The sequence below is a fragment of the Zerene cesonia genome, chromosome 13 (genome assembly GCF_012273895.1).
Source record: "Zerene cesonia ecotype Mississippi chromosome 13, Zerene_cesonia_1.1, whole genome shotgun sequence".
Classification (NCBI taxonomy): Eukaryota; Metazoa; Arthropoda; class Insecta; order Lepidoptera; family Pieridae; genus Zerene; species Zerene cesonia.
The window spans coordinates 8,192,896-8,206,962 of NC_052114.1; the positions used below are offsets into that span (position 1 = coordinate 8,192,896).

Here is a 14,067-nt window from a genome sequence, read left to right on the forward strand (position 1 = left end):
TTATTTTCATTATTTATGTCGCACGAATTTATGGTGATGGGTACGTTGTCTTTGGTTTTTTTTTCAGTATTTTTACTTTGTTCCATTTGATATTTTTTCTTTTCGTCATTGTTTTTAATTTTTATTGGTGTTTTTATTTGTCCTTTACTATAACTTTCTAATCTACAAATTTTGTTCTTCACCGAATTTTCTTCATCGTGTACCAAAGGGGGGTCATCTTTTGAATTTTGTCTTCTAAATCGTTTTAGGGTTTTGTTATCGTCTGTACCTGTAAGTTCTAATCGACTACTACAGCTATTTGATTTGACAAGTTTAAATTTAAATCCTGGGAAGTTATCTGTCCTTAATTGTTTTTCTGGAGTTGATATATTTTCAGATTCAACAGTCAGTTGCGATTCTTTTTCTGCCAGATTTTGCCTGTGCTTATCTGCTATTAAACATGCGCATTTTTCTCCCTTGCATTTTGTTTGGCATGAATAACAATTTGTGCTGCAATTCCGCTGCAAACTTTTGATTTCGTCCATAATTGCTTTTGTCATTGGACTCACATTTGAACCCATTTTAGAATTTAATACCTTACCACCATAGTACGTAACTGAAGTTCCACATTCTCTAATTTTTTTCAAAATATCTGGGCTGACGTATTGGCTTTCACAACAAAAATCTTGATTTGCGGAATCACAAAGATATTCCTCGCTTGAACTATACGCGTTGTCTTTAATGTTTTTATTAGAGTAAGGGCTGAGAGCCTCGACTTCATAATCGTTGTTGGAACTTAAGTCACCACTTGAAACTCCACTAGAAAGACTGGCATTGTCCCATTTTTTATGACCAAAGTTTGTATCGATAGTAAGTTGGCGTATTATTTTTTTTCTTCCAACACTTTTATTGCTTTTAACTTCCTCTGTCAGGTTTCTATAGGAAGTGGAACGTCTTGTGAGTCCTACATTTTCTTCTACTAATGGGGGATCCTGAGTCATTGGGCTTTTCATTTTCAATGTATCTTCAAATAAATTTCTTACTTTTTTTACAGTATCAGGATTAGGTAATTCCTCTTCTATTATTTCTTTATTTACTCTTATTGGATGATAGAAAAAGTGTCTTCGTATTGCATTTTTCGTTTTTTCTGTTTGTGACATGCACTCATTTTTTTTAAGTTGACTTGGATGAATTTTACACGGGTCGGAATTATTTACTTTTCTAGGAGTTGGTTCGACTTTCGTTCTCACTGGTTCAATAATAACAATGTTATTATTTGTCAGAAGTTCCTGAAAGCTGTAATCCTGCAAGTATTGTAGTAATCCATCAAACTGTGCCTCTTTACGGTAATTTGCGATCATACTATTCTTAAATAATTCTGATTTCATAACTTTATATCGAACATGATCGAAATCGTCGCAACCCTTTTCATATCCTTTAGCTTTTATTAAAGTTGCTTGTGTTTTTTGATTTTGATTATCGTCACTGCTTAGTTCCACTATTTCGATTTCTGGAGTGTCTCTGTAGGAGTCTAATTCACCTTTTTGTTTATTTTTGTCTGTCTTGGGCGTTTGATAGAAGTTTTGTGTATTATTGTTATCTTTCACAATTTTTTCTATAGGTGCTTCTTCTATTTCCGAATCGCTTTTTACTTTTTCTGTTTCATCTTTCCATAATTGTAATTTGGTTTGACTTATTTTTTTGATACTGTCGACAATTTTAACGTTCTCTAATGTCTTAATTATTTTTCCCACGGACACTTCGGGAATGAAACTAGTATTATCTTTATTGAACTTTTTAGAACTCTCCTTCTCTACTTCATTTTCCTCTACTTGGTTTAATTGATTAGGAGCAACACATTCTTCTTTTTCCTGTTTAATCAAATGTTCTGGAGATTTATCAATTAATTGCGACCAATAATTTTTTACTGAGTTAATTTTTACTTGGTATTCAATGTCTGTTTTAATAGCATCATCTAATTTATCTTTCACTTGACAATTTTCCACTTTTGATACTTTCAATAAGTCGTTACTATCTTGGTTATCTTCCAATTTAATGTCATTATTTTCTATCTTTTCACACTTATTTTGTTCTAGACTGTTATTATGTTTCTTACTTTTTGAATCAACTACTTGTAGTATCTGGGGACGAGTCATTTTATTATTCGAATTATCAAATTGTCGCGTAAGTGAATAGTTTTTATGATCTTTTATAATTAATTTTGATGGTGGCTTGTTAATAACTACCTGTGTATTTAAATCAATATTATCACAAGTATGAGTCTGCAATTTCTGTAGGTTTGTCTTGACTACTTTGTTTAATTTTATCGTAAAAAAGGACTCTTTAGCATCCGAAAAATTTGTTTCTTTGCCTTGTGTTTCGCACGTTTTTATTGCGTCTGGCGTTGCTTCATTTGATATTGATGTTTTATTATCGTTATTATTTTTCGAACTAGTGGTGAATTCTTCCTCTAAGTGTTTAAAAGGCCTCGGTTTATCCGTGCTTTGATTCAAGGGTGGATCTATGACGAGTGTTTGATGACCACTTAAAGGGACAATGTCAATCTTTGAATGCTCAGAAGTTTTAAATGATTTAACTCGAGACAGTAGACAATGATTTCTTATTTCTTCGGCAAATGATGGATTGGAAAACACTCTGTTTGTATCTTTATTTCTTAGTCCTCTAATTATACTATCAGGACTTGGTATTGGAACAGAATCAACAGGATCACGTTGTCTTAGGGAATAGTGCTTCTTGATGTTTGTCTTTGTTTTTCCTGTAACACTTTTATGTATATTATCGTTCGAAAAAGATTTCAGTATTTTATATTCTTGTCTATTTGAGGTCGGATTCACTGCCAAGCTTTCCGATTTAGTGACTAATTTCGTGTTACGGATTGTGCCTTCTATTTCATTTATTTCTCTTTCGTTTTGATGATTATCTAGAAGAAATTCTTTTGCGTGATCGTCAGCATTGGAACTTTCAATAGTAATTATTGATTTTAAATCGTCTTCTAATTTCGTACAGTTTTGCAAAATTTGAGGTTCAGAATATTCCGGTATGTATACAGATGTGTTATGTGATAATTTGTTGTCAGAAGTAATATTTACAAGTGATTTATTAAGTTGTCCGTAATTTTCGTTACTTTTATTGGATAATATTTCTCTGAAATGTGTTTGCGCTACTTCATACGTATTTTCACAGGGATTATCCTCTGGATCTTCTTCTCTTAATTGTGCATCAATCCTTTCAGACTTTCTAAGACATTTGCTTATATTTATATCGGGCAAGGAATAATACTGATTTTCTATTAGGGTAGTTACAAAAGGTTCTGTTGTTATATTCTTTGATGCGCAAGTGTTTCTTTTATCATAGGTCTCTGTATCAATATAAGTTCGGCTTACATACGTATCAGTGTTTCCGTTATTAATATTTGCTTGATATGAGTTCTGTTTTCTGGCAAAGGATTCTCTTCGTAAATCAGCAAATGTTTTTTTCTTTTGTACTGATGTGTAGATAGGTTCTTTTTCTGGTTGAATCTGATTTTCTGAATTAAATACAGGAGATTTTGCAGATCCTTGGTCACGATTCTGTGAGTCACAATATTCATCAATTTTTTCTGCTAATGAATGTGCCAAGTATTCTAACTTGTGTGATTTTTCTGTTGATGAAGCAATAGAAATAGAAATATACGAAGTGATGCTATCTGGTGGACTTGATATTGTTCCGTCGTTTTCAGATATAATAGATTGATTGTCACCGTCGTTCTTTATTTCCTTGCAATCTCCATAAATGCCCGTTTGATTATCTTTAACATCTATCTCTTTACTTTGAATGGATATTTTGTCGTATGTTACGTGATCATCCACGTTACAATTATCTATTTCATTATAGTTGTTTCTTTGACTTTGCGCACTTGCTCTACGTTCCTTGCACGCTGAGTTCGGTGTTTTTGATTTTATTCTACATTCACTTTCACTGTCATGTTCATCAGTAGCGATATATAAGTCTTTACAACTTGGTGAAGCTAAAGATCGGCCTGTGGATGGAGAGCCGTCCTTACAATTATTTAAATGAGCTTCAAAGTTGTAATGTTTACGTACGTAGTTAGAATCTAAACTATCTATTTCACTTGGATTTCGTGAATGTCCGATACTATCTTCCGATAAGTTTATTTGTTTTGTTTCTTCGGTTAGATTAGCCCAACTTCCATTGGCTGATTTAGAATGTTGACTTTCGTTACATAGAGACCCTTCTTTTGTTGAATTGTTATCGTTTGTAACAGGTGCCGGGTTAGATTCCTCCTGTCCTTGTCTATTAATATCAGCAAAACACGAAACAGTGCTGTCGATATATATTCCTTCTAAGACTTCTTCCTTGGTTTGGTATTTGGTACGACCCGTTAACCTGTAACGAAATGCAAATATTATTAATTAACAGTAAAAAACTTGATTTTATATAGGTATGTGCTTGTTAATTTGTTTGTCTTTCTTTCACGCCGCAACGAATATATATATTTTTTTGGCTAAGGATAGTTAGAAGGCTAGAGAGTAGCACAGGCTAATTATAAAACGTTGAAACATCTCATTCCCATGTGAATTCATTTGGCGACGCGGGCGAAACCGCTGTGGAAAGCTATATCGTAACGTAATGGTTATAAAACCAATTTTAGTGAAATGTTAGTCAGCCATAATAATGAGTAAATTCAATTTCTATATTCTTTATAATAAATAATAAATAAATAAATTTATTTATTTCAGAACGTGCGTCCCATATTACACAGTGTAGGTTTTACAATTTATAACAACCATAAAAAAAAAAATTGTAATAACATAACTACAACCAAATTACATTATCAAGTCACAATTGATACCCATGCTTTATATGAGCTACTAGTCATAATTCTGTCAGCTAGACTACGTGTAATTTTATTTCTACATTTGTCAACCCTAAATAGAAATGTTGTAATTCTATGTCTCTGGATGGCATTAAAGGAGTTCACTCTAAATTTTTTGTGTATGTTTATGAATACTGAATATGATGAAGATCATTTATTCCAAATCACGATTCAGTAAGAGTAGGAACAGATTTTAATCTAATTTTTTAAACTGAAGTTTAATTTTTCCATTTCATTACGAATAACAGTAAATGGTAACTCACCTGTCTTTAAAACAAGGCTTATCAAATAAACGAGCTCGGGGAATTAGCTGAGATCTTTTATTTTTTCCGTGGTTTTGTATTTGAAGGTCCGTGAATGTTTCCTCTCTTATTACGGCTAAGCTTCTACTGCGGCGTAAATTGGAGCCTTCAGTTTCTCTATGTTTGCACAATCTGCCGTAACTCCCGCTAAACTCAGTTTCGGAATTAGAGAAACGTTTCTGCAAGAACTCCTCTGCCGCTCGTGACCTGGTCAAGTGCTGATAAAACTCGTCCTGGGGCAGTTGAACGGGTAACTTATAATAATCTGCTAATTTGCTCTGATACTTCTCTTGTTTTTTATTCTTAGTATCGTTTGGTTCTTTAGTTTTGGATAATTTCCTTTTCTTTGGGCGTTCGTCTTGATTCTTTCTCGAATCAAGCGAATTGCGTGGACTGTCAAATTCAAGTGTTTCTGCGGGGTTCTCAAAATATTGTATGTCGACGACGGGATTTGCGCCGGATCTATGTTCGTCCTGACTCGATTTCCTTTCGACAAGTTCTCGAAGGCGACTTCTTGTGGAGCTTGTGTTGGAAGTGACGCTTTCTGGACGTTTCACAGGATATTCTAAGTTGGATGAAGACCTCCTAAAGAGACTTGTCTTAATAGATCCGAAATCACTATCGTCTTGACAAGAAGCCGCTGAGAAATTTTGAGTCCTTATTCGGTCAACGTGATTCTGACTAGAATACGACGCGACCGAGTCCACCGAATGTCTGAAACACAAAACAAACCAGATTAGATTAAGACCAAACTATGAATCTGAGATAATTTTGTTTGCATAAGATTATGTTGCAAACGGTCTACGTCATGGTATGTTTCACTAGCATCATATAGGAGAACAAATATTGATGATTAAGATTTAAGCCTCGTTTAAGTGTTTGAAAAAAAGTTTGTTTGAATTCATAAATCCCAGAAACTACTGGGCTGATTTGGATGAAGCTTGGCGCAAAAATAGTTTGATACTCGGAAGAAAGGACATACGACAGTTTTTTTCCGGAATTCCAACAGAAGCGGGAACTGTGCTGCGAAAACCATGGGACTGTCTTTATTTTACTTTAACTGCGCGTGGAAAGCTGCGGTCGCAAAGCTAGTATAAAATAAAAATAGTAAATTCAAAGTTTCACGGGATCTTTAGCAGTTGTTTGTAGCAGACGTCAATGACTTTGTATCGTCATTTGAATGTGGGGACATTGGCGCGGCGCCAAAACTTCTCGAGGGCTGATATCAAGTGTAAATTCCGTTTAATGAAACGCTTAATTTATTTACTTATGTAATAAATATTACAGTAATTTCTCACGTTATGATATCTACACATTCTTGTATGAAATAAATTAAATGATTAAATAGAATTATAGTATGAATTTGTGGTATATTTTTATATTCAATACTATACATACAACAACAACTATTCAATAATTATTTTTTATTTAAAAACAGCCTTAAAACACGTATACAAAACTCAGTATACCAAATAGAATAAGTAAGAATCTCTAACGTCTTAGTGTTAATAATTATCATCCACATCCATTTTTATAGCTATTGATTACGATAATTCATAATACACATGATTAGTAATTGATCACTTTCGCGTTTCAAAGAGCTGTTGAAAGAATGCCAACTAATTCGATTTGATAATGAATCACTATTCATATATGACGAAATGTTTATGCTATACAATTATAGTTTCATTGGAAGATCGATTGATTCATTTTTTTTTTTTTTTTTTTTAATGTTACAGTCGGCAATGGAGCTGGTGGGACGTCTGATGGTAGGCGCTACCACCGCCCATGAACATTTGGAGAGGCATAAGGTCCATTGCAGACCTTACGCCTCTACAAATAGATTGCCGACTTTTTGGGAAGGGATTAAGAAAGAATGGGCGATAGGAATAAAGGAAAGGACTGGGAAGGGTAAGGAAAGGATTTGGGCCTCCGGCTCCCCCACTCACCGAACGAAACACAGCAGAATGCTATTTCACGCCGGTCTTCTGTGGGGGTGTGGTACTTCCCCGGTGCGAGCTGGCCCAATTCGTGCCGAAGCGTGCTCGACTACCACATACAATGATTCATGAACTTTTAAATATTAGCGAGCAGCTTCCATTATTGTATTTTTTTTTTGTTTCTTTGTACTTTAGAAAATACTTCGCGGATTTTGAAAATTCTTAACTACCAGCGTAAAGCCTTGTATTCTGATTGATATAAGCAATACGTACTTATTGTTTTTAGCCCTGGCTAACTCAGGAGAAGCCGGGACCAGCGGCTTTTATATATTAACCAAAAATAAAGTTTTATAGTACAAAGGTGTTGTGATAGATCACACCTCATAAAATATGTCGGTTAAATGTTGCATGAATAGAGAAATATGTCCGAAAACTTACTAAACTTACAAGGGTAATGTGCGTCGGGTTGTAAGAACGGCGATTGTAAATATTCATTGCAGGAAACTGCGGGCGAACCCTTGTGAGGGGATGCTCCTTGGGCAAAACAAATTTTCTGAAGTGTCAGATTATGTACCGGTGTTGAGTTTTAAGGAAACAATTTATTATCATAATAATCGGCCTCTATGGTGATTTCTATCGCATCTTATTTTGATTAAAATGAGTGCTTCAAATTTAATTCACTTTTTCACAGAAAAAGCTACCTTGAAAGATTTTCGTGACATAAATTTCGTTCGGGGCACATTTGTCTCATAGAAATGAATCGAATCGAATAATAAATTGTCGAACAATCAAAAGCTATCTCGGTTAGATATATATAATATTCACTCCACTGAACATGATCATTTTATTCCAGAACTTTCTATTAAGTAGCCTTTTATAACATCGTTTAGATAGCAATGGTGAAGGAAGCCAAGGTGTAAAGCTTTAAAATGAAATTAATGTACGGCGAAAACATACATGACGACATGAGTTAAAAGCGTATTTTATGTTCCCTTTAAGTGTATGATCCATTGTAGTAGAGAGAAAAAATATTGAAAAATATACTATACTCGTATGCTTCACGATATATGTTTATTATTAGAAGCTGTGTTGAAAATATAAAGCTACAAATGTGATAACACAGAAAAAAAATCACAAAAATACCTCTTAACAGTTAACGATTAATAATAATTATTGTAGAAAAGATTTCTACACATAAATGTCACCGACACTGAGGAGGGATGTATCACTCCAGACTTTAAAATGGAACCACGTTGATCGTTTGACTACAGACGTAGTTATTGAGTAGCAAAAAAGGTTCAGTCTAATTGAGAAGCTCCTCCATTTTTGGAAACCTCAGATAAAAACCATTCTTATGTTAATTATTCTGAATTTTTATCCAATTATTCTTTAGGCGATGAAGTTAATAGGTATTTACTTTATATTTTATTACAATTAATACATTTTTAATAAATCCTAACAAAACTTATAACCTCCTTGAATGTTTTAAGTCATCAATGTTCGTACATTGAATTCCAGACTAAAGCCATAAGAACCGTAGTTAATCGGCCGTGTTTACAGAAATACTTTCTTATTTTCGTATCGTTGTATCACACGTCGCGTTATCTACGTCAGCCAAGGTGATGGAAGTTTATTTCAGTTTTCATTTGTACTAGATTCATCTCCATGACAATGACCGTGTCGGACAGATCACAGAACAGATTCGATCATACTGAAGGTTCGATAGTGATGAGTGTTGTTGCTCAGTTATAGTTTCGAAAGTAAATATTTTTGCCAAATATGTACTTATCGCTTAGTATTTAATGATATTGTTTTAAAACCGTTTTAATTATAATCAATAAAGTCAAGTAATACAGTTGGGTAAAATTAATTCAGTAATTGTGTATTATTTAGCTGCCGCTTTTCGCTTTCGTTTTGTTATTTACTGGGCAATATTTTATATATCATTTTTAACACATTACTAATAAATTGTTTATAATACGAGTATGCATAGTGCATGTATTTTACTCAATACTTGACCAATCGTTAATAATTTGCTTTAAGTGTCATTATTGATTTCCATAAATATTATGAATAAAAAAGTCTTGTCTAAGGTTCTTAATGTTAAACGTTAAGATACAAACTATATATACTTATAAATAAAGACAATGATGAGAATTCTCTAGAAAGAATCACGGGAAAGCATTCATTTGGATGTCGAAATAGCCGCATCTGCTGAAAATCAGTTGATTTTATTTTAAGAATATAAAAGTCAGCTGTGTAACCTCTGCATGTTATTTATTCACCACACTTGTTTTTATTATTACAATTTATGTTCAATCATTTATTCAGCTGTTACTATGAACATAGACTTTAGACATAGAAAGGTCGTTATGCCAATCCAATTCGATTAACCGTTGGAAACATATTGTCAAAACAGGATTTGTTGTTTTTATTGAAATTTTATTAAATTTGTAGTTTCTTGTTTATACTTCTTGTATTGTATTTTAATTCGCTTTGAAATGCTTTAAATGGGTTAGAATTTATAATAAGACGTTGGATAATATCGTGCATTTAAATAACTATTATATATTTTCTAAAATACATAGGTACCATTTTGCTGTAGCATTTCGACCTATCGGCAACCGCGAGTAATGAGCCGAGTGAACTAGAAAACTACATGTCCTTATTTCGCATTCATGGTCACAGCTCTGGATTATTCTTCATATTAAGCACTTGTTATGTAACAGGCACAGCGATAATAGAAATACATTAATTTCCGCTTTATATGTGTCAATCTAAAGTAATGTTATAAACAGGAAACATTGTGTTTTTTTAATGTATTAACACATAAAAATTGGACTGATTTCGAAAATTCTTTCACCATTCAAAAGCTGCATTTTCACTGAGTGGCATAGCTACATAAGTTAATATCTATAATAAATAAAATGATATTATCTATTCTATGTTATACTTCTTATAAACTTTCCTCTTGTCTCTCTATCGATTAAAAAAAACTCCATCATAATCTGTTGACACACAGACGGCAGAAAGAGACTTTGTTACTATATAGTGCAAAGAACATTTGTACGAACGGCATTCGATATTCAAGCTCAATAGCAACAGTTATCTGTTATATTAACAACAATATTAATGAAAAAAACTGTAATTCACATTTATCGGCGTGTGAACGCGATGCTATCAATTAGAATGTTTTTGCCGGGTCGCCTTTCTTCCGGCCGTGGCACCCCAGTTATCAATTGTGTTCGCAGCGTATTGTACACGATCAATTAAATTTGATCAATGATCAAATACGGTAGCAATGTGTTGATAAAATAACGATCAATTAACTCGATTGCATCGAAAAACTAGACGTTGATTGGGGACGGTTATTGTTCGAACAAAAACAATGTTTTTAATTAAAGTTTTAGATTATGATACGATGTTATAAATAGAATATTATTTACGTAGACCATTGTACTAGATACTATATAGTGAGAGTTATATGGCACAATAGTTCGATTGGTGACGATTCGTAAACGCCGTTAATATTTCGAAGTTTCAAACTTCCTCAATTCATTGCTATCGGTGTTCTCATCCTCTGATTATTAAGTTAATCGAGAGAGACAGTCCGAGCTCTGGATTAGTTTGCACTATTTAAACGACCTTTCAACGATTACTATCGCGCTAGCAATTGAGAATGACCTAATACTCATTGTAATTACATGGAAAGTAAAGAGACTACATTAAAAAGGGTTCGCTTAAGCGATGTGTTAATGTACAAGTGAATGTATTGGCATTCTTTAGTAATTCAGTACTTGGAGTCTGACCTAATTCGCGCATGGCTCGATTCCCACTGAAAATGACAAAAAATTTAGGTTGATTGCTGAGTTTTGCGCTAAACTTTATGTGTTGTTGTTTAATTGAAAATATACAAGCAGGAAGTTTTAAGCCTAATTGATTTTAATATTATTTTCGTACAAAACACTCTTTGTATTATGTGAATAAATTAAACTATTTCCAACGTCGTATAGTTTTCGAGGGACCCGTATCAACAAAGCAAGTTAGTTGAAGCAAATTTTAAAATAATAATTTAAATGTGCTCAGAATTAAGCCTCTGGAAACCGCAGTACGGTATTACAATGGGATTTTCTGTATTGTTGGTGCCGAAATGACTACTCAAAGCTTTCCTCTGAAATACATTTAAAACACGGAATGCGGTTGTACTAGTATTTTAAGAACACTCTAAAGGCAAAATTTAATGAACGTTATTTATATTTAAGTTGTCTAAGTATCGTTATCAATGATAGAAATTATTCATTTCAGATTCATGAACGGAGAATAATGTTATAATAGTGATTAAATTTTTAAATAGTGTTATAATAGACATTGGCACGATTACCGAATAATAGAGGCTCTATTCAACGTCCATTAGCTCTGAACAAATGCTGTAACTGTATCAAACTAGCGTGCATTATCTATCGTTTACAATTCACAAAGCTATAAGGATATAAGTGCTCTTGAAATGTCTGATGAGTCGTATAAATAAACTAAATACATTACTTACGTTGATTAAATTTGTAAGCAGTGAAGAGTCGTGAACCGTATTATGTATTTATTCGCACCGGCGTCGTGTCTTCAGATCATTAGGTATCACTAATGGACGAGAGGAATACAAAGGAAAATCTCGACATATAGCTGATAACGTAAGGAGATAAATTGTTAGCGGCGTGCGAGACTAATATAGTGACAACACACACAAAATGGGTGAACGTGGTTTATGATTAATGTTCGTGTTTGAAGTAGGCGAATGCTGCACGAGTATTTATTGTTTGGGGTGAACAATGCATGTTACACTGAAAACTCTATATTTGAACGTAAATATAATACATGTTCTTTAAAATTTCTCAGAATTTCCCTAATAATAGTTTAAGAAACACTGTTATTATCTTAAAATATGAAATCCATCAAAGAATTTATCAGTAAAACTAGTAGTGCTGTGGGGTAATTTCGGATGTTTTTACTTTTATTTAGCAACAGTGTAGTTTTACTGTCATTACGGAGATTCTGAGAAATTTTAACCTACATGAAAATTGTGGTTTATTTTTATCTGTTTGTCAAACACCACACCCTACAGATTAAATAAAGTTAACGAAATTTTTATTTTGATTTTATGCATTAAAACACTTTATAAAAAATTGTATGGTTATTTTATAGATACTAAATATGTGACTTGGATAAATTTAATTAGATTATTTTATAGGAGAGATCAATTATAGCAATCAACGCGCTAAAGAATCGCTCTTGTAAAGTCGAGAGCACAATATAATAATTCTGCTAAAGAGAGCACGAATTTAAAAAATCATACCGTATTATTTTTTTATACTTGACATTCACGGCGAATGTTTTGATGTTTTCTATGAAAACGTACAATTTAAAAGCGTAAAATTTAATCGCCCGCATCAATGAGTTTGTTTATTGAATAGCGATTGTCGCTCAAATTAACAACGGTGCTAAGGTCGCGATGTGAAGGTTACGAAAGATTTGTTATCAATTGCAGGACATTTTAATCGATTTATTTTAATTATGTTCCTTCATTGATCAAGTAACTGTTATTTTATTAACAACATAATTAGGGTCATACGTATGTGTATAGTGAATTTGGCTGGAATGGTAGACGTTTATTGAGCCGTCGTCATATGTTTCGTCTGTATTTCTTATTGTTAAACACAGTCGACAGCTACGTCTATCTGAACGCGATAAAAAGAACAAATAACTATCCAACGGGTTTTACATGATTTTCTCTATCTCTATTTTGTTTAAGGGGTCAAGGGCCACTTTGTATTCGTATTTGAAAATACGTCAAATACACTGATTCGTAAGTCGATAAAAATTTGCTTGTCGCGTGCGCTGGCTACACCTTAATAGATAACTACAATGTTATATGAGAATTATACGATAAGACACATTTATCTATGTATACGAAACTTTTTAAAACAATACCTATAGCGTTACATTTTATTTCGTAATCAATTTACAAAATGAACCGCATTGCGTATTGTGGATAGGTTGTATGTATTGTCGCGCTATACACCCTTGCGACGCCGAGGCAATTCTCCACTAGTTTCTGTTAATATGTAACAATTAACGGAAACTATTTAAATAACTGAATGAATCATGTACGTGTATCATTCTTGTAAACAAAAATTAATTTAAACATTCAACCGTCCTGAATTATAAAAATAGAAATAACTAGCTGCGCCCCGCGGTTCCACCCGCGTAGTCCGTATCCCGTAGGAATTTCGGTATAAAAAGTTGCCTATATGTTATTCCATTTGTCCAGCTGTCTACGTAACAAATTTCATTGCAATCGGTTCAGTAGTTTTTGCGTGAAAGAGCAACAAATACACACGCATCCTTACAAACTTTCGCATTTATAATATTAGTAGGATATTTAAACGAGAGAAACCGTTGCCAAATTTGATCGTTACGAACTTCATAGCATATTATGATTAATTGGCAAAAAGTCAGTTTAGTGGGTACTGATAACAACAACAGCGCAGCCGGCGGTTGGAGATAGCGAGACAATCTTGACACATTTCTCGGATACTGGCAATAATGAACGAATCTGAATCAGACAGTACAATTCCTTTAGTAGACGAATATAAGAAAATGAAATATCATCTTAAGTAATATAACAGATATTATAAAAGTTTAAACACGGTTACAAACTAATAACGGGTTATTGAGTAAAAATATTTCGTGATATATACAGTAAATTTTAGTACAAATATTAAAATTCAAATATAAATTTCCAAAGACGATCTCAATGATAAATGTCAAGTACATACATGTTCATTATTTACTTATGATATTATATTTTTTCACATATATACATGTAGAGATTTTTTTGTATTCTTAGCAAAAACGTGAGCAAAGGAAGGTCGTTAATTAGTCAAAATAAATTCAA

At 33.1% G+C, this 14,067-nt stretch overlaps 2 protein-coding genes across 4 annotated transcripts in view; one reads left to right on the plus strand and one right to left on the minus strand.

The window, feature by feature from the left end:
• LOC119831054 (calcium uniporter protein, mitochondrial) overlaps positions 1 to 14,067 on the plus strand; it is a 107,785-nt gene that overhangs the window by 6,115 nt on the left and 87,603 nt on the right. The window lies entirely within an intron of this gene.
• Positions 1 to 14,067, minus strand: part of LOC119831053 — an 80,347-nt gene that overhangs the window by 1,896 nt on the left and 64,384 nt on the right. Inside the window, exons 2-3 of one of the 2 annotated variants that reach the window (XM_038354279.1) lie at positions 5,140 to 5,892; positions 34 to 4,386 (exon numbers count right to left, since the gene is read on the minus strand). In XM_038354279.1, coding sequence (XP_038210207.1) covers positions 34 to 4,386; positions 5,140 to 5,892 — 5,106 coding nt within the window. Of the gene's footprint in view, positions 1 to 17; positions 4,387 to 5,139; positions 5,893 to 14,067 lie in introns of both variants that reach the window. The other variant, XM_038354280.1, reaches the window with a different exon arrangement.